Raw genomic sequence first — 24,887 nt, 5'->3', positions numbered from 1 at the left:
AAACTCGGGTTGACTGGGTCAGCTGCTTGCAAGGCAAACGCCTTACCCACTGTGCTATCGCTCCAGCCCAAAATGTCATATAGATTGTATTATATAATAGATATGTATACACGGTCTTGAATGTTTCCTTCAGTCAGTGGTATACTTTGCAGATAGAAATTCTTATATTTCCAATGGAAACGGGCGGGATCCCAGTCTTCTGAGCTTTGTCTTTATCTCCTGCAGGTGTAAGCTAGAAGGTTTCTGAGATTCTAGCGGTTGCACATACTTATCAGTGATTGTGTAGGGTGATGAGGAATCTCCTGACATTCTGTGTTTGTTGAGACTTCCTGAACTTGTGTCTAGTCAAAGTACATCACATTAGAGCCATGTGGATTCATCTCAGCGAAGGAGTCTAATAGGAGACTAACATCCAAGAATAGTCGAGATAAGTACCAGGAGGTTCACTCCACGGCTTGAAGGCCAGCCGCACACAATAGGGGAAAAGGCCGCTCAGATAAGAGAATGGAACACCAAGTAAAGTGTGTTGGGAGGATCCTCCCAAGATTGGAGATACATGCTGAAAGTAGACTATAGATCAAACATGATTGCCACTCAATGCCTCTTTTGCAAACCTCAGCATCCAAAAGGAGAGAGAACAAAAGGGAATGCCCTGCCACAGAGGCAAAATGGGATGGGGGAAATGAGGGGTGGGAGGGATACTGGGATCATTGGTAGTGGAGAAAGAGCACTGGTGGAGGGATGGGTACTCTATCATTGTATAACTGAAACCCAAGCACAGAACCTTGTAAGTCTACGACTGTACCTCATGGTGTTTCACTAATAAAAAATTTTAAAAAAGGAGTCTCCTGGTATCTCACAAACCTGCACCCTGGTATAAGAAATTTCCCAGTTCGAACTACAAATGAACACTACCCTGGAAAGCTATCATGTTATCCCCCTCTTCTGCACTGGGAAATGTAGCCAGAAAAATTTCATTATCAGGAACAGTATCTGCAGAACTATGTTTGCCAAATTTGTCAAGCTTCGGAGATATTTGTCCCGTTTAGAGTGAATGGAACGTCAGGAACGCGACCGTTTCTCATAAACATTGTTGTCGTGAGTTTCAGCTCTAGTCCGACCTTTCCACACTCACGGTCAAAGTCGACCAGCATTTGTGCTGCTTGGCTAATGTTTGGTGTTATTAGAACGATGTCATCAGCAAAGCAGAGGTAGTGTAGTTGTCAACTATCTATCTTCACTCAGATTCCGTCCCATTCCAGTCATTGCATGATGTTCACAAGGGTCGCACTGTAGAGTTTTGGTGAAATGGTATCACCCTGCTGAACCCCTCTCTTGACATGTATGATCACTTCTTTGTAGAATGATGAGATCCTGGCAATGAATCTGTAACACAGCTCAAGGAGGATCCTGATGTATTGAGTTTGAATGCCCTCATTGATTAGGGCTTCAATGACTGCTTCTGTCTCAACAGAATCAAAGGCCTTCTTTAAATCAATGAACGTTATACAGAACAGCGTCTGAACTCCCGAGAAACCTCAATGAGCTTGGTTATCATGTGGATATGGTCAATCGTGCTGAATCCTTTTCAAAAACTGGCTTACTCGCATGATTATATTTCTTTTTTTTTTCCCCTTTATTTTATTTTATTTTTTTTAAAGTTGTAGATTTACAATTTTTTGTGCTTTGGTTTCAATTATACAATGATCAGATACCCATCCCTCCACCAGTGCCCATTTTCCACCACCATGGATAATATCCCTCCCACCCCCATCCCCCCATCCCCCCGTCTCTGTGGCAGGGCAATCCCCTGTGTTCTCTCTCTCCTTTTGGGTGTTGTGGTCTGCAAAAGAGGCATTGAGTGGCAAACATGTTCAGTCCATAGTCTACTTTCGACATGCATCTCCCCTCCTGGGAGGATACTCCAAACATCCTTTATTTGGTGCTCCATTCTCTATCTGAATAGCCCTTTCCTCTAGGATACCCGGCTGGCCTCTAAGTTATGCAGTAATCCTCCTGGTGCTGATCTCAGCTATTCTTGGGTATTAATCTCATACTTTGTTACTTTATATCCCCCAGATGAATGCAATCTTTCTATGTCTATCCCTCTCTTTCTGACTCATTTCGCTTAGCATGATACTTTCCATATTGTACCACTTGTATGTAAATTTCATGACTTCATCTTTTCTAAGAGCTACATAGTACTCCATTGTGTAGATGTACCAAAGTTTCTTTAACCAGTCATCTGTTCTTGGGCATTCAGGTTTCTTCCAGTTTCTGGCTATTGTAAAGAGGGCTGCAATGAACAAACAAGTGCAGATGTCACTTCGACTATACATTTTTGCCTCTCTGGGATATATTCCCAGGAGTGGTATTGCTGGGTCAAATGGGAGCTCAATTTCTAATTTTTTGAGAATCATCCATACTGTTTTCCAGAAGGGCTGAACCAGTGGACATTCCCACCAACAGTGAAGGAGTGTCCCTTTCTCGCCACATCCACGCCAGCATCGGTTGCTTTTGTTCTTTTGAATGTGGGCCAGTCTCTGAGGTGTGAGATGGTATCTCATTGTGGTTTTGATCTGCATCTCCCTGATGATTAATGATGTAGAGCATTTTCTCATGTGCTTTTTTGCCATTCGGATTTCTTCTTTGAGAAAGTTTCTGTTCATTTCATTGCCCCATTTTTGCATGGGGTTGGAGGTTTTCTTCTTGTGGAGTTTAACCAGTATTTTGTATATCCTGGATATCAACCCCTTGTCAGATGTGTATTCGGTGAATATCCTTTCCCATTCTGTAGACTGTCTTTGTACTTTGGTCACTGTTTCTTTGGAGGTGCAGAAGCTTCTTAGTTTAAGATAGTCCCATTTATCTATCTCTGTTTTCACTTGCTCGGCCAGTGGCGTGGCATCTTTGAAGATACCATTAGCTTCAATGTCATGGAGGGTTTTGCCAACTTTATCTTCAATGTACCTTATGGTTTCTGGTCTGATGTTGAGGTCTTTAATCCATTTTGATCTTACTTTTGTACATGGTGTTAGGCAGAGTTCTGAGCCTATTTTTTTGCATGTAGCCGTCCAGTGATGCCAACACAATTTATTAAAGAGGCTTTCCTTACTCCACTTCACATTACTTGCACCTTTATCAAAGATTAGATGAGCATATGATTGAGGAGAGATGTCAGTGTATTCAACCCTGTTCCATTGGTCTGCAGTTCTGCCTTTGTTCCAGTACCATGCTGTTTTAATTATTACTGTTTTGTAGTACAGTTTGAAGTTCGGGAGGTTGATTCCTCCCATTTTCTTTTTCCCAAGAATTGCTTTAGCTATTCGTGGGGGCTTATTGTTCCATATAAATTTCAAGAGTGTTTGCTCCATTTCTTTGAAGAATGTCATGGGTATCCTTATAGGGATTGCATTGAATTTATACAATGCTTTCGGTAGTATTGCCATTTTGACAATGTTAAGTCTCCCGACCCATAGCAGGGGATATCCTTCCATTTCCTCATGTCCTCTTTTATTTCCTGAAGTAGCGTTTTGTAGTTTTCTTTGTACAGGTCCTTTACTTCCTTAGTTAAGCTGATTCCTAGGTACTTGATTTTCTGGGGCACAATTGTGAATGGGATTGTTTTTTTCATGTTGCTTTCTTCTCTCTCACTGTTTGCGTATAGGAAAGCCATGGACTTTTGGGTATTGATTTTATAACCTGCAACTTTACTATACGAGTCTATTGTTTCTAAGAGTTTTTTGGTGGAAGTTATTGGGTTCTCTAAGTAGAGTATCATATCATCTGCGAATAGTGAGAGCTTGATTTCTTCCTTTCCTACCTGAATGCCCTTAATATCTTTTTCCTGCCTAATCGCTATTGCAAGTACTTCCAGTACTATATTGAACAGCAGTGAAGAGAGTGGGCATCCCTGTCTCGTCCCTGATCTTAGAGGGAAGGCTCTCAGTTTTTCCCCATTGAGGATGATGCTTGCTGTAGGCTTGTGGTAGATGGCTTTAACTATGTTGAGGAAAGTCCCCTCTATACCCATTTTGGCTAGGGTTTTCATCATAAAGGGGTGCTGGATCTTATCAAATGCTTTCTCTGCATCTATTGATATGATCATATGCTTTTTATCTTTTCTTTTGTTGATATGGTGGATTATGTTGATTGATTTCCGAATGTTGAACCATCCTTGCATCCCTGGGATGAATCCTACTTGGTCATGTTGTATGATCTTTTTGATGAGTAGTTGGATTCTATTTGCTAGTAGTTTGTTGAGGATCTTTGCATCTGTGTTCATCAGGGATATCGGCCTGTAATTCTCTTTCTTTGTGGTATCTCTGTCTGCTTTTGGTATCAGTGTGATATTTGCTTCGTAGAAACTGTTCGGAAGTGTTTTTGATATTTCAATTTCGTGGAAAAGCTTAAAGAACATTGGGAGTAAGTCCTCTTTAAAGGTTTGGAAGAATTCACTAGTGAATCCATCCGGGCCAGGACTTTTGTGCTTGGGGAGACTTTTTATTACCATTTCAATTTCCTTGATGGTGATAGGTCTGTTAAGGTATTCCAGGTCTTCTTGGTTCAGCCTTGGGAGTCTGTAGGAGTCTAGGAATTTATCCATTTCCTCGAGGTTTTGATGTTCCGTGGCATAAAGCTTCTCAAAGTACTCCCTGAGGATCCTCTGAATTTCTGTGGTTTCTGTTGTAATGACCCCCTTTTCATTTCTGATTCGGTTTATTAGGGTTTTCTCTCTCCCTTTCTTTGTGAGTTTTGCTAGAGGCTTATCGATCTTGTTAATTTTCTCAAAGAACCAGCTCTTGGTTTCATTGATCTTTCGGATTGTTTTTTGGGTTTCCATCTCGTTAATCTCTGCTCTGAGTTTTATTATTTCCTTTCTCCTGTTCGGGTTGTGCTCCTTTTTTTGGTCCTTCTCCAAGCTCTTAAGCTGTGAGGTTAGGTTACTTATGTGTGCTCGCTCCTCCTTCCTGAGGAATGCTTGTAGAGCTATAAACTTTCCTCTTAACACAGCCTTTGCTGTGTCCCATAAGTTTTGGTAACTCGTGTTCTCATTTTCATTCGTTTCTAGGAATCTTTTGATTTCCTCTTTGATTTCCTGTCTAATCCACTCATTGTTCAATAGTGCACTGTTTAATTTCCAGGTGTTTGATTTAGTTTTCTGTTTTTGTGTGTGATTTACTTCTAATTTCAGCGCATTATGGTCTGAGAAGATTGTTGATACAATCTCTACCTTCTTAATTTTATGGAGGCATGTTTTGTGGCTCAGCATGTGGTCTATCTTGGAGAATGTTCCATGGACGCTTGAGAAGAATGTGTATTCAGCTTTTTGTGGATGAAGTGTCCTGTATATATCTACTAAGTCCCTTTCTTCCATTGTTTCCCTCAAATGAAGTATGTCCTTGCTAAGCTTGAGTCTGGTTGATCTATCAAGAGGTGACAAAGCAGTGTTGAAGTCTCCCACTAGTATTGTGTTGCTATTGATGTCTTTTTCCAAATCTATGAGTAGTTGTTTTAAGTACTTTGCTGGTCTCTCATTAGGTGCATATACATTTATTATTGTAAGTTCTTCCTGTTGTACAGATCCTCTGATCAATAAGTAATGGCCTTCACTGTCTCTTATGACCTTCCTCACTCTGAAATCAATGTGGTCTGATATAAGGATGGCTACCCCAGCTTTTTTATGGGAGCTGTTTGCCTGTAGGATTGTTTTCCAGCCTTTGACTCTGAGTCTGTGTTTGCTTTGACTATTGAGATGCGTTTCTTGCAGGCAGCAGAATGTTGGGTTCAATTTTCTAATCCATCCTGCCACTCTATGTCTTTTAATTGGTGTGTTTAGCCCATTGACATTGAGAGAGATTATTGTTATGGGATTTTGTCCCATTGTTCTGTTAAAATTGGGTGTATTTGAGGGGCCTTTCTTGCCTTAAAGTAGCCCATTTAGTTGTTCTTTTAACCATGGTTTTGAGTCTATGAAGTTCCTGAGCTGTTGTTTGTCTGTGAAACTGTGTGTTGTTCCTTCTATTATGAATGAGAGTCTTGCTGGGAAAAGTATTTTGGGGGAGGCATTTATTTCATTGAGTTTTTTTACTATGTCCCACCACTGTTTTCGGGCCATGAGGGTTTCATCAGAAAAATCAGCTGTGAATTTTAAGGATGCTCCTTTGTAAGAGATTTCTTTCTTCGATCTTGCTGCTTTCAGAATTTTGTCTCTGTCTAAGGTTTTGGTCATTTTGATCAGAATGTGTCTTGGGGTATTTTTATTCGGATTTCTTCTAGCTGGTACCCTTCGGGCCTCCTGAATGTGGTCACAAGTTTTCTTCAGCTCTGGAAATGTTGTAGCAATGATGTCTTTGACAGTTTCTTCTTCATCGAGGTTTTCTTCCTGTCCCTCTGGGACTCCAATAATTCTTATGTTACCCCTCTTGGCTTCATCACGATCTTCTCTTGCCATCTGTTCCCGAATTGTGAGTCTCTTTTCCATTTTCTGCTCTTTTCTGGAGAGTCTCTGAACTTCATCCTCGAGCTCACTGATTCTGTTCTCAGCCGCTGTTACTCTGCTGCTGAGGCCTTCCACTGAGCTTTTCAATTCGCCTACGAGATTTTTCAGGTCTGACATTTCTGATTGCATTTTCCTCATTTCTGCCTTCAGATCCTCTTGTCTTCTATTGGCATTGCTTTCCATTGTTTCTTTTAATTCCCTAAGCATCCTAAGTAGCTCCCTTCTGAATTCCTTGTCAGAGAGGTTGTCTAACACTACAGTACTGTTGGTGTCATCTGGGCTAGACTCTTCAATATGAATGTTTGGTGGGCTTTTGCGTTGCTTTACTAGTCCTTCACGTTCAGTGTTACTATTCTGCTTGATATGCAGTGTGAGTTAAGATAGGCTTATGAGTTATTGGCAACTGTATTTCTAGTGGCTGAGCTAAAATAGAGAAGTTTCCATCTAAGAAGTTAGCTTATGGTTCCTATGGCATATGTAGTGGGAAAATATTTTGCGGCCGCGTTAGCGGCCGCGGCTCCGGAAAGAGTCCCTGGCACTGGGCGAGGAGTTGGGAATGTCTCCTGTTTGGAATTGGAGCCGTTCAGCTTTGTTGCCCAGAGCTGGGCCTCTGTGCCCGTCCCACGCAGATCAGGGGTTGAAAACCGGCTGTCTCGGGGCTGTTTCTAGCTGCGCGTGCCCAGAGAGGAACCCAGGCCCTTGGGGGCGGGCTGTACCTGTTGGAATTGGAGCCGTTCAGCTTTGTTGCCCAGAGCTGGGCCTCTGTGCCCGTCCCACGCGGATCAGGGGTTGAAAACCGGCTGTCTCGGGGCTGTTTCTAGCTGCGCGTGCCCAGAGAGGAACCCAGGCCCTTGGGGGCGGGCTGTACCTGTTGGAATTGGAGCCGTTCAGCTTTGTTGCCCAGAGCTGGGCCTCTGTGCCCGTCCCACGCGGATCAGGGGTTGAAAACCGGCTGTCTCGGGGCTGTTTCTAGCTGCGCGTGCCCAGAGAGGAACCCAGGCCCTTGGGGGCGGGCTGTACCTGTTGGAATTGGAGCCGTTCAGCTTTGTTGCCCAGAGCTGGGCCTCTGTGCCCGTCCCACGCGGATCAGGGGTTGAAAACCGGCTGTCTCGGGGCTGTTTCTAGCTGCGCGTGCCCAGAGAGGAACCCAGGCCCTTGGGGGTGGGCTGTACCTGTTGGAATTGGAGCCGTTCCATGATTATATTTCGTCTAGTGTTCTGCCAATCCTATTCAGGATGACTCGAGTGAACAGTTTGTAGATTACAGACAATAGGCAGATCGGGCGATAATTGCCAATGTCGTGGATGTCTCCCTTCTTGAACAGTAGTACAGTCCTGCTGGTTTTCCATTGGGACAGAACCTTGCATTCAGACAGGTAGCGTGTGAAGAACCGAGCCAGTGTATTGATGAGTACTGATGGCAGGTTTTTCAGGTATTCAGGTCTGACCTTGTCTGGGCCAGGTGCTCTTCGTTTCTTTACCGACGAAATGGCGTGTCGGATTTCTGAAGGGAGAATGTTGGGAACGACATATTCATCCTGCGGAATTTGGTATGTGGGCAGGTGGATGTGGCTATCAAAGAGATCTGAGTAGAAGTCATGGATAATCTTCTCCATTGCCCTTCTGGGAGATGTGATAGATCCATCAGGATGTCAGAGGGCAGTCATAGTTGGCAAAGGACAGGCGGGCATTGCGAATGCTTTTCCCAGCTTCTGCCGCATCTACCAGCACTACTGCTCTTCTCTTTGAGGTCTTCCTTTATCGCATCTCTGCACTGCTTTGTGAGTGCAGACATTCGCTTGCGGTTGCCTGAGGCATGTGCCATCCCACGTTGGCAAATGAGCTCAATTGAAACCAAAGCACAAAAATTTGTAAGTGTACAACTATAACTCATGGTGTCTCACTAATAAAAATTAAAAAAAAAGAATTTTCGAAGACAGGTGTTTTTTTGTGGCTGTCTCTCTTGACGTTCCTCACACAATCATGGAGATGCTGCACCAGTCAATCGTATTCCTTCTCACTGTTGTCAGTGTTGTCAATGTTGTCAATGACGGCATCTTCAGAGACCTGGCCCCTATGAAACTGGATGAGAACACTATCTGTGTCTCCCAAAGAGGAATCGAAAAAGCTATGCTTGGAGTATCTCGTTTCACTAAAATGAGAGAAAGAATCCGGAATTCCGACCTTCGTTGATGGTCAAAAATCAGGGATGTTGTCTCGTTTGCCAAGGCATCTAAAGTCTGATGGGCTGGACACGTAATGAGATTTGGATACAGCCACTGGACTAAAGCCGTTACCGAATGGATTCCATGGAACTTCAAAAGACCGTGTGGCCGCCCACCTATGAGATGGTCAGACTTCTTCGTCAAGACCCTTAATGATCGGTTTGAGGCTCTTCATGTTCCTAGAACGAACAGACACCATTGGGCTACACTAGCACACGACAGGGACAAATGGAGACGTTACTGTTGCCCGCTCGAGCAAATTGATGATTAAAGGGAAGTCAAGTGATCAAGTGATCAAATCAACTTTCAAGTCCAGTCACAGTATCCATTGTGTGATGGTGTTCTGATCACTGGGTGCCTCCAGAGTCTTGTCTCTCCCGTTTTTTCTACTGCAATTTCTACTGTGTTGTTTTGACCACCTGTGTCTATGCAGCAACAGAAATTCTGCTCTCTTTCCTGCTACATAAACACCGGAGGTTTTGCCATCTATTTAAAAAAAAGCATGAACTTAGATTGATGAAATGTCCACTGGTGATAAACTCATAGGATAAAATTTTATGAGATGTGTAGTTGATTTCTGATTTTCAATAAATGTATTTTCCTTATAGTTATCTAGAACTTCATATCTTTTGGCTATGTTTAGGCAAACTTTATGCTAATAAGATGTGATTCACTCTCATTGTTGGGCTTCTTATTCTGGTATTCATAAGCATTGGGCTCAGAATTGGAGCATGAGTAGCAATTGAAATAGTAAACATGAATACAGAACTTAAGAGTGGTTTTTGCATTATTTCCACCATAATGAGTATTTAATTCTTCCAGGGTTTCATTTTGCAGCCAGAAAAATCCCCATATTTTGATTTTCTAATGCCTTTTTTCTATCTCATTTCCAATCATTTAATAAATTTCCAGTTTGGCTAATTCTGCACTTATACGTTTACAACAAAACAGAAAGATTTTTCTCTTGGCTTTTTTTTCCCCTTTAGCACTGTATCATACTTTTGTCTTATAATCCCTACAGACCTTATTTTATGAATTTAATTCTACCTTGCTGTTAAACTCTTCATGACATCTTGTTTAATCCTATTTTATATTTGATATGATTTAGACTTTTGCAAGCAAGGAATTATATTATGAAATGTGACATAAATTTAGAATGGTTTGTGTTTTTTTCACACATATCCTTCAGATTTTTTCATGTTCATAGACACTGTGAATTTAGTACCATTAAATTAAATTGATTTTTTAAAGAGTCATTTGATCTTTTTAAATATTAACCCTGGTCAGAGCTTAAAAATTCACAAATGACCGTACTTTTCAATATCGTTCAATTGCAGGGGGAGAAAGGATTTCCAGGATTGGAAGGCCATCCAGGTTTGCCTGGATTTCCAGGTCCTGAAGGTCCTCCAGGGCCTCTGGGACAAAAGGTATGTTCCAAATTGTTAATTAATAATAACAAAAGAATTTAGTCATTTAAAATATGGATATAGAGATTATATCTACCAAAAAGTAACTTGAATTATACCCAGAACCCAGTCCTATTAAAGAACTAGTTGTTACTCCCATAGTCAAATTATTTTAGAAGATGCTGTTGATTTCTTGCATTTATTGATATTCTTTAAGACATTAAATTTATTATTATTTTATGTTATTTTAAATTTGTTCAAAATAATTTATTACATTCAATATTTCAACACAAATCCCACCACCATTATACCTTCCCACCATCATAGTTTGAATTTTCTCACCACACCCCAAAATCTAAATAATTTATTTTGAATTGTTTGTTATGAATAATCTGTTAAAATGATACAAAAAACTTTCCTTAGAGGAAATTGTATGAAAATTGTTATATCTCACTCTGGAGCCATTAAACCCTTATATAAGAGATTACTAACATGTTGTTACAGGTTGAACCTTGTGTGCTACATATACATATTTATATATATATATATATATAAATACATACATATTTGAGATTGGTTGCCTTCTACTTTATACCCTATCAACTGTGATGTGCTACTCTTCATATATCAGGGGCATAGAGTATGATATGTCGCTCCAGGAATTTTAAAATTTTGAATAGAGTTATACAGCTAGAGTTATAACTGGATGATGACTTTGGGGTCCAGAGACTTCTCTTGTAGTTTGTTTCACTCTTCTGAGATTTATTTATGAGTCTCTGGATCATGGATGTTAATGAGATTATATGGTGCCAGAGGCAGTTCGTGGGCATGACTGCCACATTACCAAAAGATCAGGGATATGGAGGGAAGTCACCCATTCGCACTCTGTGCGAGTCTGGAGATTTTGGTCAAAAAACCCACATAATCTGAGTTTTTCAGAAAATTCACTCATGGATGAGGCTCATGTGAGCCTGTGGTGATCATCTGTGAGCATGGCGGTGATTGAGTTCTGGAGGTTTTCAGCTGCTGGGGCTCTGTTGGATTGGGAGGAGAGAGTCACCTACCCCGCTCCAGGTTACCTGGGATTAAACATTAACTTTAGTCAGGAGCTTGGCTAAGGTAAAGAGAGTCGAATTGCTACATATCAGAGTAGCTGATCAAGATTGCATGCCCAAATGGTAGTGACTGGTAAACGTACAGTGATAGTATAAGCAAACAGTTTAGCCAGAGAAAATGCTAACGCTTATTGCTCAATTTTGCCCCAAGAAATAGCACCATTGATATTAGTACTTGATAAATAAATATAGATATAAAGAACTATAGAATTAGCCCCATTGAATTAGCCCCCTCAATTTTGCCCCAAGAATTAGCACCATTGAATTAGCACTTGATAAATAAATATAGATATAAAGAACTATTTCACTGCTTAGGTCTCTTGGAAAAAAATGCTTTTTTAATTTTTTGAACTAAGATCATAATGGGAGGGAGAAGGGAAAAGGCTAGGAATGGAAAACTAGTAAGTCAGAGTGCAGCAAAAATATCGTAAAGGGTCCTTACTCTGCTGCTAAGGAGTTCTCCAGGCTCTAAATAAAAAGCCTTTCTTTCAATGAAGAGATCAATGGCCAGACAGAGAATATGAGTTCTTGATTGCAACATCTTAAAGAGACTGCAACTGTACTGTATCTGGTTTAGGATATACATGTTTTCCATATGATGCCTATATTATCCCTTTGTAATATCTCGTGATTTGCCTAAAATATAATAAACCAGACTCCTGAACTTCGGGTTTGAGTGATTATCATAGGCTACTCTATCACGGAAATCAACGAGATGAACTTTTATGGTCATTGTCAGAAACTAGGCAGCCAGTCTAAGGCCACAGTGTATTATAGTCATGATCAAAATTATTCCGCAGAATTATCACACAGCTAGAAAGATTGAGTATATCCATGAACCCAACCATTGCCAAGCCAGGATTAGATGGCCCCCATTTCTCACGCAATGTAATTTAGACAGCCAAGAGATTTTTTCCTGTTTTTTGGGCCACATCCCTCAAGGTTTACTCCTAGTTTTGCATTCTGGGATCACATCTACTGGGATGGAGGAACCACATGGGATGCTAGGGATTAAACCCAGGTTGGTCTTGTGCAAGGCAAAACGCCCTATTCACTGTACTGTAGCTCATACAATAAAAGACTTTTTTCCTTAAGTTTGTTGATATGCTGTCCTGTTTTACCAGTAATGTAAAAAAGTATACTGATTTTTCAGTAATGTAGTGTAACACAGGTGATGACAATAACAGAACCTCGCCTTGATTGACCAGGAGAAAATTTAAGGTTTCTATTGTCCGAAACTCTTGGGCCAAGGAATTGAGTCTATTATTATCTTTAGCTTTAGGAACATCAAAAGAGATTATGAATAGGTCGTGTGCAACCTCTTCAAATGAAATGACCCCGATAGTGGGAGGAAATTCCTTGGAGCACAATCCTAAGCAGAGTCAGTAATACCAAATAATAGTTCTGATTTCTGGAGTCTTCCCCATCCGGGAGTTAGTCTATTATTATGGTGTGTTAATGGAATGTGATAAACAGCAAGATAAGCTTCCTAAACTGGTCATAGGTTACATACATAGGTGAATAAAATTAAGATTGAAGGTGAAATTAAAGTTGCTAAACAAACTGATTTTAAAAACAGCACAGTATTCTGGATATATGGGTAAGCCCAAAGGTTTAATTGTTGAAGTGAACTATTCCTATTAAGAGGTGTTATATTTTTGGTTTTAAAGAAATATTCTTAGCATTTTTCATAATGGGCTGTAACAATTTACATTCTCGGAAAAATTGTACGGAGTTTTCCACATACTTGACAACACTTTTTATTTCTTATTTTATTTGTAGTTGCAATTTTAACAAGTGTGAGGTAAATATATCATGGTATTGATTTTCATTTCCATGATTATTAGTGATGTTGACTATCTTTACATGGGACTATCATGAAGGGCTTTCTTACGTTCTTTTTAACTTCTTTTGATTCCCAATGCAATGCTTCTTCTTTGGGTATAAAATTCTTCAATAACTTTCACAATGGTTAAAAACATCTAAGTCTTATTTTATAATCTAAAATTTTACCTGAAAGCCCTTTTTGAATGAAAAGATACTAAAGATGTATTTTTCAGGGTGATGATGGAATTCCAGGACCACCAGGACCAAAAGGCATTAGAGTAAGTGATTTTCTTGTATGTTAAATATTTTGTCAAACAGAATGAAATGAATTTATATGAGATGACTGGAAAACTCACTGAAGTGAGAAAATAAGAATACAATCTTAGTGGTGGAGTTTTTTGGTTAATTTTGATGTGAAAGTGCATTGGATTTGTACATTAAAACCATACATGTTAATATTACTGTAACCATATTACCTCAAGTATAATAAAAATTAAAGATTCAAAAGAAGAGAAACTCAGAAAGTTAAACTGAATTATTTATGTAGGTATTCAGTTAATCTTTCTTTATACATCCAAATGTCTACTTAATCTAATGTAAAATATTTTAATTTAGCTTATTAACAAGAAATATGATGCTAAATTACAACTTGGTCACTTGATCACTTGACATCACTTGACATCCGGGTACTCATGGATTTGCTCCAGCAGGCGCCAGTAACGTCCCCATTCGTCGCTGTTGCAATGGCGTCTGCTCGCTTCAGGAACATGAAGAGCTTCAAACTAATCATTCAGGGTCTTGACGAAGAAGTCTGACCATCTCATAGGTGGGCAGCCATGAGATCTTTTGACGTCCCGTGGAATCCAGTCAGTAATGGCTCTAGTCCAGTGGTCATCTCCAAATCATGTTATGTGTCCAGACCATCAGATTTTAGATGCTTTGGCAAACGAGACAGCGTCCCTGATTCAAGATCGTCGACGGAGGTTGGAACTCCGGATTCTTTCTCTCACTTGAGTGAAGCATGATACTCCAGGCATAACCCTTTCAATTCCCCTTTGGGAGGCCCAAATAGCATTATCATCCCATTTTTGTAGGGCCCAGATCTCCACTACCCAGCCACCACCACGCTCCAAGCTGCTTTCTGGACGCTTGGGCCGAGACTCACGGACGAGTGAAGCCCCACAGAGCCAGGTAAGTGGAATTTTGTCACCCTGGACTCCAGGTTCAACAGGACCCAGAAAAAGAGATCCTCTGCCTGCTCCCACCAATCTCCAGAGACCCAGGGATCACACCCAGAAGCCCCACCCTACTTGTACAAGATAAATACCTCATTGGCATTCCTCCAATATCTCCACTATTTCCACTACCCAGGCAACGCCATGTCCAGAACGCATTCCAGACACATCCTAAGACACTTAATACCCATCTTCCAAGATTACCACACCATATTTGATGGGGTTCAAATATGGTTTGAACCATGGGAACACCTGCAAGGGCGATTAGAGGCAGCCCTAAAAGCCTCTGTCCCTCTCAGAGAGCTTGGCAAGCTACCAAGAGTATCCCACCCACACGACAGAGCCTGGCAAGCTATCTGCGGCATATTCAATATACCAAAAGCAGTAAATACAATGGGTCTTATTCCCTGACCCTGAAAGAGCCACTAATATGATAGCGCTAAGAAGGGTGAGGAAGGAGAGCCTGATAAAATCTCAAGGTCGAAATAGGCTGCCAAAACAGAGAAGTACTAAAATGACTGTCTGTACTTTCAACACACATACACTGGCATTGGAAGCATCCATCAAGCACCTGATGGTGCAAGCACAAAGATCAAGTATGACATCATTGGTCTGACTGAGACGAGCAGACATCAGTCACATCACACCATTTTCGACAATGAAGAACAACTATTCCTCAAAACATGTGAAAAAAGAGGTGTCGGTGGTGTCGGGCTCCTTGTCAACACGAACTTTGCCATAAACATTGATTCATTTGAATGCCTAACAACCTGAATCGACTACTACACTTGAATAGATGTGGCTCACTGATGGCAGTTTGTATCTTCATTTTCTATGCACCAACATCCATTTATGATGAAGATATTGAGAAGTTCTACATGGAGCTGGAGAAATTTTATAAAGAAGACCACACCTTCTGCAAGATCAATGTCGGTGATTATAATGCCAATATAGGACCAAGAAGATCAGCCGAGTAACTCTACATCGGGACCCATGGACTAGAATGGAACAAACAGGGTAAGAGACTAAGTTCATCATGTCGACCAAGACCATCCATGGTAACTCACAGTTCCAGAAGGCCGTATCTAAACGTTGGACATGGGAGTCTCCCGGTGGATGGTTCCACAACAAAATTGACCACATCATGTTCAATCAATGGTTTTTCCTGACTGATGTCACTGTTGTCCCAAAATTACAAACAGGATCGGGCCACCGTCTCCTTCGTGCAAAATTCTACTTCACAGAGCGGGGAGAAAGTGCTGCAAAGTTTAAGAAGAGATCCTCCAGAATGACCACCAACTGGGAGCTCTTTGGCACTATTGCGGCAACATGGGAAGATGCCGTCATTGATAACATTGATGAAGAATACAATCGACGGGTTCAGCACCTCCATGACTGTGCGAGGAACATTGAGAGAAAGCCATAAAAAGATGCCTGTCTTTGAAAACTCTCGTGCTCATTTGTCAACGTAGCTTGGCATGAGCCCCAGCAAGCAAACGTCCAAGCTCGTAAAGCAGTGCAGAGAAGCACTAATGGAAGACCTCAAAGAAAGAAGAGCATCAGTGCTTGCCGATGCGGCAGAAGCCGGGAAAAACATTCACAATGCCTGCCTGTCCTTTGCGAACTTCAAGACCAAGATGACTGCCCACCAATATCCGCATGGATCTATTACATCTTCCAGAAGGGCAGTGGAGAAGATTATCCATGACTTCTACTCGGATCTCTTCGGTAGCCACATCCACCTGCCTACATACCAAATTCCGCAGGATGGATATGTTGTTTCCAACGTTCTCCCTTCCGAAATCCGACACACTATTTCGTCGGTAAAGAAGCGAACAGCATCCAGCCCAGACAAGGTCAGACCTGAACACCTGAAGAACATGCCATCAGTACTCATCAATACACTGGCTCGCTCTTCCCACGTTACCCGTCTGAATGCAAGGTTCTGTCCCAATTAAAAACCAGCAGGATAGTTCTACTTTACAAGAAGGGCGACTTTCACAACATGCATTGGCAACTATCGCCTGATCTGCCTATTGTCTGTCGTCTACAAACTGTTTCCACGAGTCATCCTGAATAGGGGTAGAACAGTAGATGAAGGACAACCATGCAAGCAAGTTGGGTTCCGAAAAGGATTCAGCATGATCGACCATATTCACAGGGTAACCAAGCTTATTAAGGTTTTGTGAGAGTTCAAGATGCCACTCTGTCTAACGTTGATTGATTTAAAGAAGACCTTTGATTCTTTTGAGACTGAAGTGGTCATTGAAGCCCTAGCCAAACAGGGCGTTCAAACTCAATACATCAGGATCCTCCGTGAGCTGTATTACAGATTCTCTACCAGGATCTCACCATTCTACAAGGATATGATTATCAACATCAAGAGAGGGCGTTAGACAGTGTGATACCATTTCACCGAAACTCTTCAGTGCCACCCTCAAGAACGTCATGTGACGACTGGAATGCGAAGGAATGGGAGTGAAAATAGACGGTTGGCAAATACACCACCTCCGCTTCGCTGATGACATCATTCTAATAACACCAAACATCAGCCAAGCAGCACAAATGCTGGCCGACTTTGACCGTTAGTGTGGAAAGGTCGAACTGCAGCTGAATCTCACAAAGACAATGTTTATGAGAAACAGACTATTTCCTGACCTTACATTTGCTGTCAATGGAATGAACATCTTCAAATGCTCCAGTTATGTGTACCTAGGTTGAGAACTCAACATGACGAATGACCTGGCACCTGAGTTGTGCACGAGGAAGAGAGAGGCTTGGAAAGCCTTCAAGAGCGTCGAAGAAATAGCTAAGAGGATGAAGAACCTCCGGCTCCGGGCACATCCCTTCGATTGCACTATTCTTCCTACATTAACAAATTACAACAGTTTTTCAATTTATTGAAAATATGTACCGTACTAGTAGTTTAGGTTGGAGTGATAGAACATCGGGTAGGAATTTTGCCTTGCACGCGGCCGGCCTGGGTTTGATTCCTTCGCCCCTCTCGGAGAGCCCGGAAAGCAACCGAAAGTATCCCACCCGCACAGCAAAGCCTGGAAGCACCCTGTGACGTATTCGATATGCCAAAAACAGTAACTACAAATCTCACAATAGAGACGTTACTAGTGCCCACTTGAGCAAATTGATGAACAACAGGAGGACAGTGCTACAGTGCTAAAAGTAGTTTAAATCAGAATTTTCTTTCAGTGAATAGAGCATGAGACCCATTTTTGTCCACTCAGCTTAGTCAATAGAACATGAGATACCTTTTGGTTTGTTTCTTTTGGTGGCCACACCTGGCTGTGGTCAGTACTTCTGGTTTTGTCCTCAAGAATGACTCCTCGCGACTCTCAGAATCATTATGGGGTACCAGGGGTCAAACCTGGGTCAGCGATGTGCAAGGCAAACACCCAACCCATTGTACTCTGACCCATGATTTTTTTGTTGTTGTTGAGGGGCTGTCACATTCAGCAAAGCCCCTGCCTGTGCACTCAGAAATTACTTGTGGTGATGCTTGGAGGATTATATGGAATGCTGGGGAATGACCCTCAGGTGGGCGCATCATGCAAAAAAATCTCCTCACCCACTGCACTATGTCTCTAACCCACAACCTATCAGTAGCACTGTAGCACTCTCCTCCTGTTGTTCATCGATTTGCTCGAGTGGGCACCAGTAATATCTCACAACAATTTGTGAGACTTGTTGTTACTGTTTTTGGCATATTAAATACGTCATGGGGAGCTTGTCAGGCTTTGCCGTATGGGCAAAATACTCTCAGTAGCTTGCCGGGCTCTTTGAGAGGGGTGGAGGAATCGAACCCAGGTCGACCATGTTGGCTGCATGCAAGGCAAACACCTTACCTGCTATGCTATCGCTCCAGCCCAACCTATCAGTAACTTAAAATATATATTTTTTTATTTTGGGGCCACACCTAGTGGTGCTCAGGGATTACTCATGGCTCTGTGCTCAGGGATCACTCCTGGCAGGACCTGAGGGACCATATGGAATGCAGGGGATCGAATCCGGGTTGGCCATATTCAAGGCAAGTGCCCTCACTGCTTTTTCTTGCTCTGGCCCCTAAAATTTTTAATGACTCTTTTTTAAGATATTACAACTTTTATTAATCATTTAAATCTGCATATTGTTCTGTACCATACCATATTATCAGAGATGCATTTCTTCCATACATCCTCTCTTCTTTGTTTCTCTTTATCTTACAGATAAATCATTTTTATTATTTTTCATTTAGTCTTTTTTATTATCTATTGATTATCATCTACTCTTCTTATAAATGGTAGCATTATTGCATATATAATTTGTACTTTTAAAAAAGAAAAAATCTATAAAACATGCTACATAAATATAATAATTACTAAACTAATAGATTATTATAAGTATACCATTTAAAAATGATTTTTAGATTATGATGCCCTATAACTACTATCCAGGTTAAAAAAATAACTAAAACATTCAGTCTCCAAATTTGTTTATCTCTTGAATTTTCTTCCTTATACCTAATGTTATATTTTTGTTATCACTGCATATTTCATTATGATAATCTTTCTTAACCTTTTAACAGGCTGGAGCGATAGCATAGCGGGTAGGGAATTTGCCTTGTATGCAGCTGACCCGGGTTCGATTCTTTTACCCTTCTTGGAGAGCCCAGCAAGCTACCAAGAGTATTCTGCCTGCAAGGCAAAGCCTGGCAAGTTACCCGTGACATATTTGATATGCCAAAAACAGTAACAAGTCTCACAATGGAGACATTACTGGTGCCTGCTCCAGCAATTCGATGAACAATAGGAGGACAGTGCTGCAGTGCTGTCCTTTTTAACAGCTAAATATTGTGGATGTATTTTTTGTGTGTTTAGCAGAATTCTGTGAATGGATGATAATTCATTTTTTCCATGTCCTTATTAGTAGAAGTTTCAGTTGTTTCTAATCTTTAGCTGTAACTGTGATTATATTTTATTTCTAATTATACTACTGAAATTTATATAATCTAAAATTTCACATACTGTTTCATGATTTCTAGTTTATAGATTTTTAGAAATGAGTTGCTTCAAAGGATAATGCATATGTAGTTTTGCTCCATAAATCCATTTTTTCTCAGTATTGTTTGAATCCTGTTGACAGTGTATAAGAATTTCTTTTTGCATTATCTCACCTAAAGAAAATATTGGTAAGCTTGTAAGTTTTATTGTGTGGAGCATTGCAAGAAGTGACCAGGATGTCTGGTAAGTTATCTGTTACCTGGCCCTACAGATTAGCACAAAGGCTTCAGGATGCACTGTTAATGAAATCCTGCAGGGCTGGGGATACTCTTGTCACCACAGCAGTTCTGGGGATCATCAGAACTGTACATGGTAATGCTCAGTGGACCATGTGGTTCTTGGAATTGAAGTGAGTTGGGTGTTTGCTATGCATGGATGTACGATAACACTGGATTGTCTTTGCTGCTCCCTCCTGCAGGGAGTTTAAGGTTTATTGAATCACTCCTACAACAGTTTAAATGAGGAACAATTAATAATCCTATATTTCTTTTCTCTTTCCTTTATATCATTTGTATGGTTTATTTAGCATTGCCCTTTTTGAATTGACACAGGAAGATAATTGATGCTATGCTATGTAACATGGAAGTTAATTGACCCCAAAATAATATTTACTCCTGGACATATGTATTTACTTGACTTAAGCCTCAGTTGTCCTTAGTTTCTAGCATTCCAAGAGCAGGGTCCCAGCTAGGGACTGATGGACCCAGGGCAAGCTGTGACCTACCCTGGCATCGAAATGGGCCAGGCCAAGCACTGTTATACTTAACATGGTCATGGACAAACTCTGTCATTACAACCCCCAAAAAAGAGTTAACTGAATAAGGACCCTGCTGGGGTTAGGAAGACTGACTTAGCCTGAAGACTCTGGTCTGGAATATACAGTGAGTCGGTCCCAGGAAGAACCAAACTTTAAGCTTAATATATCTCTTACTGTGCTCATACAGAATGACAATGCTAGAAATATTATAAGAACTAAATTCACTATGCCTGTTCAAGTAGATTACTAACTAAGGAGAAAGCAATACACCCTGGATGAAATTACATCCTTGTGCGGATCTCCTAATAATCTCGAGTAATCTCCTTAGATGAGATTTTTGTCCTTGAGAAGGAGTGGCCTTCACCTCTCTTTATTGATTTGTTAATGTTCAGCCCCATCTTTGTATCCCCACTCTACATGATTCCAATATAACTGTGATGTAAGGGGTTCTGGAGAGAGACTAAAGGAGAGACTGAAGAAGAAGTTGCAGAGGGAGACAGATACTGAAGTCTGGAGATGATGTAGCAAAGACTTGAGAGAAGAAGGAGAAAATGATGGCAGAGGAAGATAGAAGCAAGAGGCTAAAAAGAAAAAGATGACGGAATAAAAGAAGACAACAGCAGCAGTCTAGAGACCAGGAGACAGAGAGAGACAATGACTGAGGAAGACAGAGACAAGAGACTGAAGGGGAAGACAAAGACACCGAGAGAAGACTGAGAGTGAAGACTAGATGCTGAAGACTAGATGTTGAGAACGAGAAGGTCCACAGCAAGACGCTGAAGATGAGGAGGAGAACTGAGACTTTGGAGACTTTGAGGTCTGAGAGAAGGCTTCGATGATGGAACTCTGATGACCGGGACTGCGGCCATAACGAAGACTACGACTGCGCAGTAAAGGGAGAACCTGTTGTCCGGAACAGCTGGAAAGGTAGCAACTCCCAGCCACCTAACGCCACCACTGCGTCCTGTCCATGTGCGGATCCACCACCGAAAACCTTTCTTTTTACCCTCTTTTACTTGTGTTTTGTGGTGTTGTGTGAAAACTAACATATGTACTGTAGATGATGTACTATCTTCTGGCCCCACACTCATACTTTTGCCAATCCTGACAGGGAAGTTTAATTGAATGATTTTGGAGTTGATGGTATGGATTTCCTCAGGACCACGTATTTGCCACTTATTCATCCACCCTTCTTTTACATTTGTATATTTTATTATATTTTATTTTATATTTTATTTTATATTTTATTTTTATAAAGTTATTCATAATACTTGATTATTCAATATCCCAACACCAATCCCACAACCATGACACCTTCCCACCAGCATATTTAGAGGTATTCCACCCCTACCCCCAAAACTTGCCCCTAAAGCAGAACATAATAATTACTTTGTATTGCCTGTTATGAATAATCCACTAAATATGATCCAAAAAACTTTCCTTAGAGAAAATTGTGTGAAGATTGTTGTATCACCCTTGAACCATTAACCCTTGTATAAAATATGAGGTTCGTGGACATGTGCTCCAGAAATTCTAATTTTTTTTATCTTAAACTAAAAAGTTTCTGTACCTCAAAAGAAACAGTGACCAGAATACAAAGACAGTCTACAGAATGAGAAAGGATAGTCACCCAATACCCCTCCAATAAGGGGTTAATATCAAGGATATACAAGGCACTGGTTGAACTCTGCAAGAAGAAAAATTCAGTCCCATCAGAAAATAGGGCAATGAAATGAACAGAAACTTTCTCAAAGAAGAAATACTAATGACCAAAGGACACATGAAAAAGTGCTCTTCATCACTAATCATCAGGGAGATGCAGACCAAGACAACAATGAGATACCATCTCACACCACAGAGGATGGCACACATCAAAAAGAACAAAAACAATCATTGTTCGCCTGGATGTGGGGAGAAAGGGACTCTCCTTCACTGCTCATGGGAATGCCAACTGGTCCAGCCTTTTGGGTAAACAATATGGGCATTTCTCAAAAAGCTAGAAATTGAGCTCCCATTAAGCCCAGCAATAACACTTCTGAGAATACATCGCAGAGATGCAAAAAGTACAGTAGAAATGACTTGTACGTTTATTGCAGCCCTATTTACAATAGAATGTGGGAAAAACCCAAGTTCCCGAGAACAGACAACTGGTTAAAGAAACTTTGGTTTACACAATGGAATCTACACAATGGAATACTGTGCAGCTGTTAGAAAAAAATGAAGTCATGAAATTTGCATATAAGTGGATCAACATGGAGAGTATAATGCTAAGTGTCGGAAAGGGAAGGACAGACATGAAAGGACTGCACTAATTTATGGAATATAAAGTAACATAATAGGAGACTAATGCCTAAGGACAGTTAAAATAAGGGTCAGGAGTTCTGCCCTACAGCTTGATAGCTGATTTCATGAGCTAGGGGAAAAGGTAGCTGTGATGGAGCGAGAAGCACTAAATAGATGTTGGTTGGAGGGATCGTGCCGGATAGTAGATTCATGTTGAATGTAGACTATGGACCAAACATGATGGCTGCTTGTTACTGGTATTAAAACCATAACACCCAAAAGAACAGAGAGAGTAAGAGGAATTGTGCCTGCCACAGAGGTAGGAGGTGAGAAGGGGTAGGGATGGGGGATATTGGGAACATTGGTGTTAGAGAATGGGCAGTGGTGGAGGGATGGGTACTTGAACATTGTTTGACTGAAACGCAATCATGAAAGTCAGTAAGTCTGTAAGTGTATATCACGATGATTCGTTAACATAAAAATAAAAAAGAATTAAATTTTTAAATGGATTGTGACTTTGGGGTCCAGAGGCATATCTGGGGCATGTTGCTCTCTTCCTCTTCTGAGGTTTATTTGTGAGTTTCTGGATCATGGCTGTTAATGAGCTTAAATGGTGCTAGAGGCAGTTTGTGGGCATGGCTGCCAGTTACCAGAAATGCAGGGAGATAGCGAGAGGTCACCCATTCCCGACTCCAGGGGAAGGCTGAAGATTTCTATCACAAGTCCCCTGTACTTGAGTTCTTCAACAGATTTACTTATGAATGAGGCTCTTCTGAGCCTGTGGATATCAGCCGTGAGCATTGTGGTGATTGAGTTCTGGAGGTTTTTGGCTTCCAGGGCTTTGCGGGGGTCAGGGGGAACTCACCCACGCCCCTCTGGATTGTCCAGGATGAGGCAGCCTAGCTTGGAGTAAGATCATCAACTTTTCTAAATTAATAAGTCATCGTGAATTGGAAGAACCACTTTATCTGTTTAGAACATTGCATCTACTAATTTGCATGTTCCTACTAAGTCCAGGGAAAACTGGACGCTCAAATAGTAATTTTTGTTTGTTTTGTGGAATGACTTCTGATGATGATCAGGAGACCATGTGGGATGCCAGGGATTAACCTGGGTCAACAATGTGCAAGACAAGTGGCTGACCTGCTGTACTATCTCTTTGGCTCCTCAAATAGGAATTTTTCCTATGCTTTTGTATTAAAAGAGAATTTTAAATATATAATAGGATTTTATTAATGATGTCTAAAGGAACAACAATGATTGCCAATAATCACTAAAACACATATTGTTCATTTGTATTCAAAATGTAATTTTATCATTCCTTTAAGTAAGATATTATTGTTATGTTATTTTTTTCAAGGAATTTATTTTGTTTTATAGGGTCCTCCTGGACTTCCTGGATTTCCAGGGACACCGGGCCTTCCTGTAAGTAGAATTTGGATTTTTATTTTAATATTCCTTAAAGAGCAATCTAGTAATTATACATGTCTTATATCTTTTCAAAGGGAATGCCAGGCCATGATGGGGCCCCAGGACCTCAAGGTATCCCTGGTTGCAATGGAACCAAGGTGATATTTTTTCAGCTTAATCTATACTTGATAAGAATACATTCTTAAAAATCCAAAGAAATCAGTATAAACAATGTCAGACAGATGCAATGTTTTATTTCATGTTTGTTTGGGAGCCTCACCTAGCAATGTTCAGGACTTACTCATGGCTCTACCTCATGAATCACTACTGGCGGGGCTTGTGGGACCATATGGGATGCTGCTGATTGAACCTGGATAGACCTAATGTAAGACAAGTTCCCTACCTGCTGAACGATAGCTACAGCCCATGGAATTAACAAAAATAAAAATAAAACTTTACATATGACAAAATTATTATTTTCTTTCTTTTTATCTCCTATCAACAGTTCAGAATTAGTGTCTTAATCATAGCAAGTAAAAAGTATGAAAATTTTCTTATTTTGAAAAGTTATATTCTTGTTGAAGTTTCCTCACATTTTCTCTCTTTTAAGTTTGTGCATTTTTATTATTTTCTGTAACCTTTTGGCATCTTATATTTTGCAGATAAAAATCAGTGAATTTAGGGGGCTGGAGCGATAGTACAATGGGTAGGACCTTTGCCTTGCACTCTCCCAAACTGGTTTCAATCCCTGGTATCATATATGGTCCCGGGAACACCATGATGAGTAAATTCCTGAGTGCAGAGCCAGGAGTAACTCCTGAACATTTTCAGGTGTGATCCAAAAAACCAAAAAAAAGTCATTGAAGCTATTTTTGAAATTCTCTGGATCTTTTTTTTTCTGCCTTTCATTTTGTTTTGTTTTTATGACCATACACAGTGGTACTTAGGGACTGCTCCAAGTCGTTTTCTGGGACCATGCAGTGCTGAAGATCAAATCCAGTACTCCATTGTTTAACTGTCTTTCCAGCTTAAAAATTCCTCTCCTCTCATCCCTCCTTTCCCACACCCTCCATT

At 40.8% G+C, this 24,887-nt stretch overlaps 1 protein-coding gene across 1 annotated transcript in view; it reads left to right on the top strand.

Moving 5' to 3' along the window:
* The window catches only part of COL4A5 (collagen type IV alpha 5 chain), a 289,563-nt gene that overhangs the window by 123,648 nt on the left and 141,028 nt on the right, over window positions 1-24,887 (top strand). The window contains exons 3-6 of the mRNA XM_056125710.1: window positions 10,064-10,153; window positions 13,308-13,352; window positions 23,784-23,828; window positions 23,909-23,971. Of these exons, the coding sequence (XP_055981685.1) occupies window positions 10,064-10,153; window positions 13,308-13,352; window positions 23,784-23,828; window positions 23,909-23,971 (243 nt within the window). The remainder of the gene's footprint in view (window positions 1-10,063; window positions 10,154-13,307; window positions 13,353-23,783; window positions 23,829-23,908; window positions 23,972-24,887) is intronic.

This window comes from Sorex fumeus, unplaced genomic scaffold, assembly GCF_029834395.1.
Source record: "Sorex fumeus unplaced genomic scaffold, SorFum_2.1 ptg000058l, whole genome shotgun sequence".
NCBI lineage: Eukaryota > Metazoa > Chordata > Mammalia > Eulipotyphla > Soricidae > Sorex > Sorex fumeus.
The sequence above is the reverse complement of the archived record's forward strand: the minus strand, read 5'-3'. Positions and strand labels throughout refer to the sequence as shown.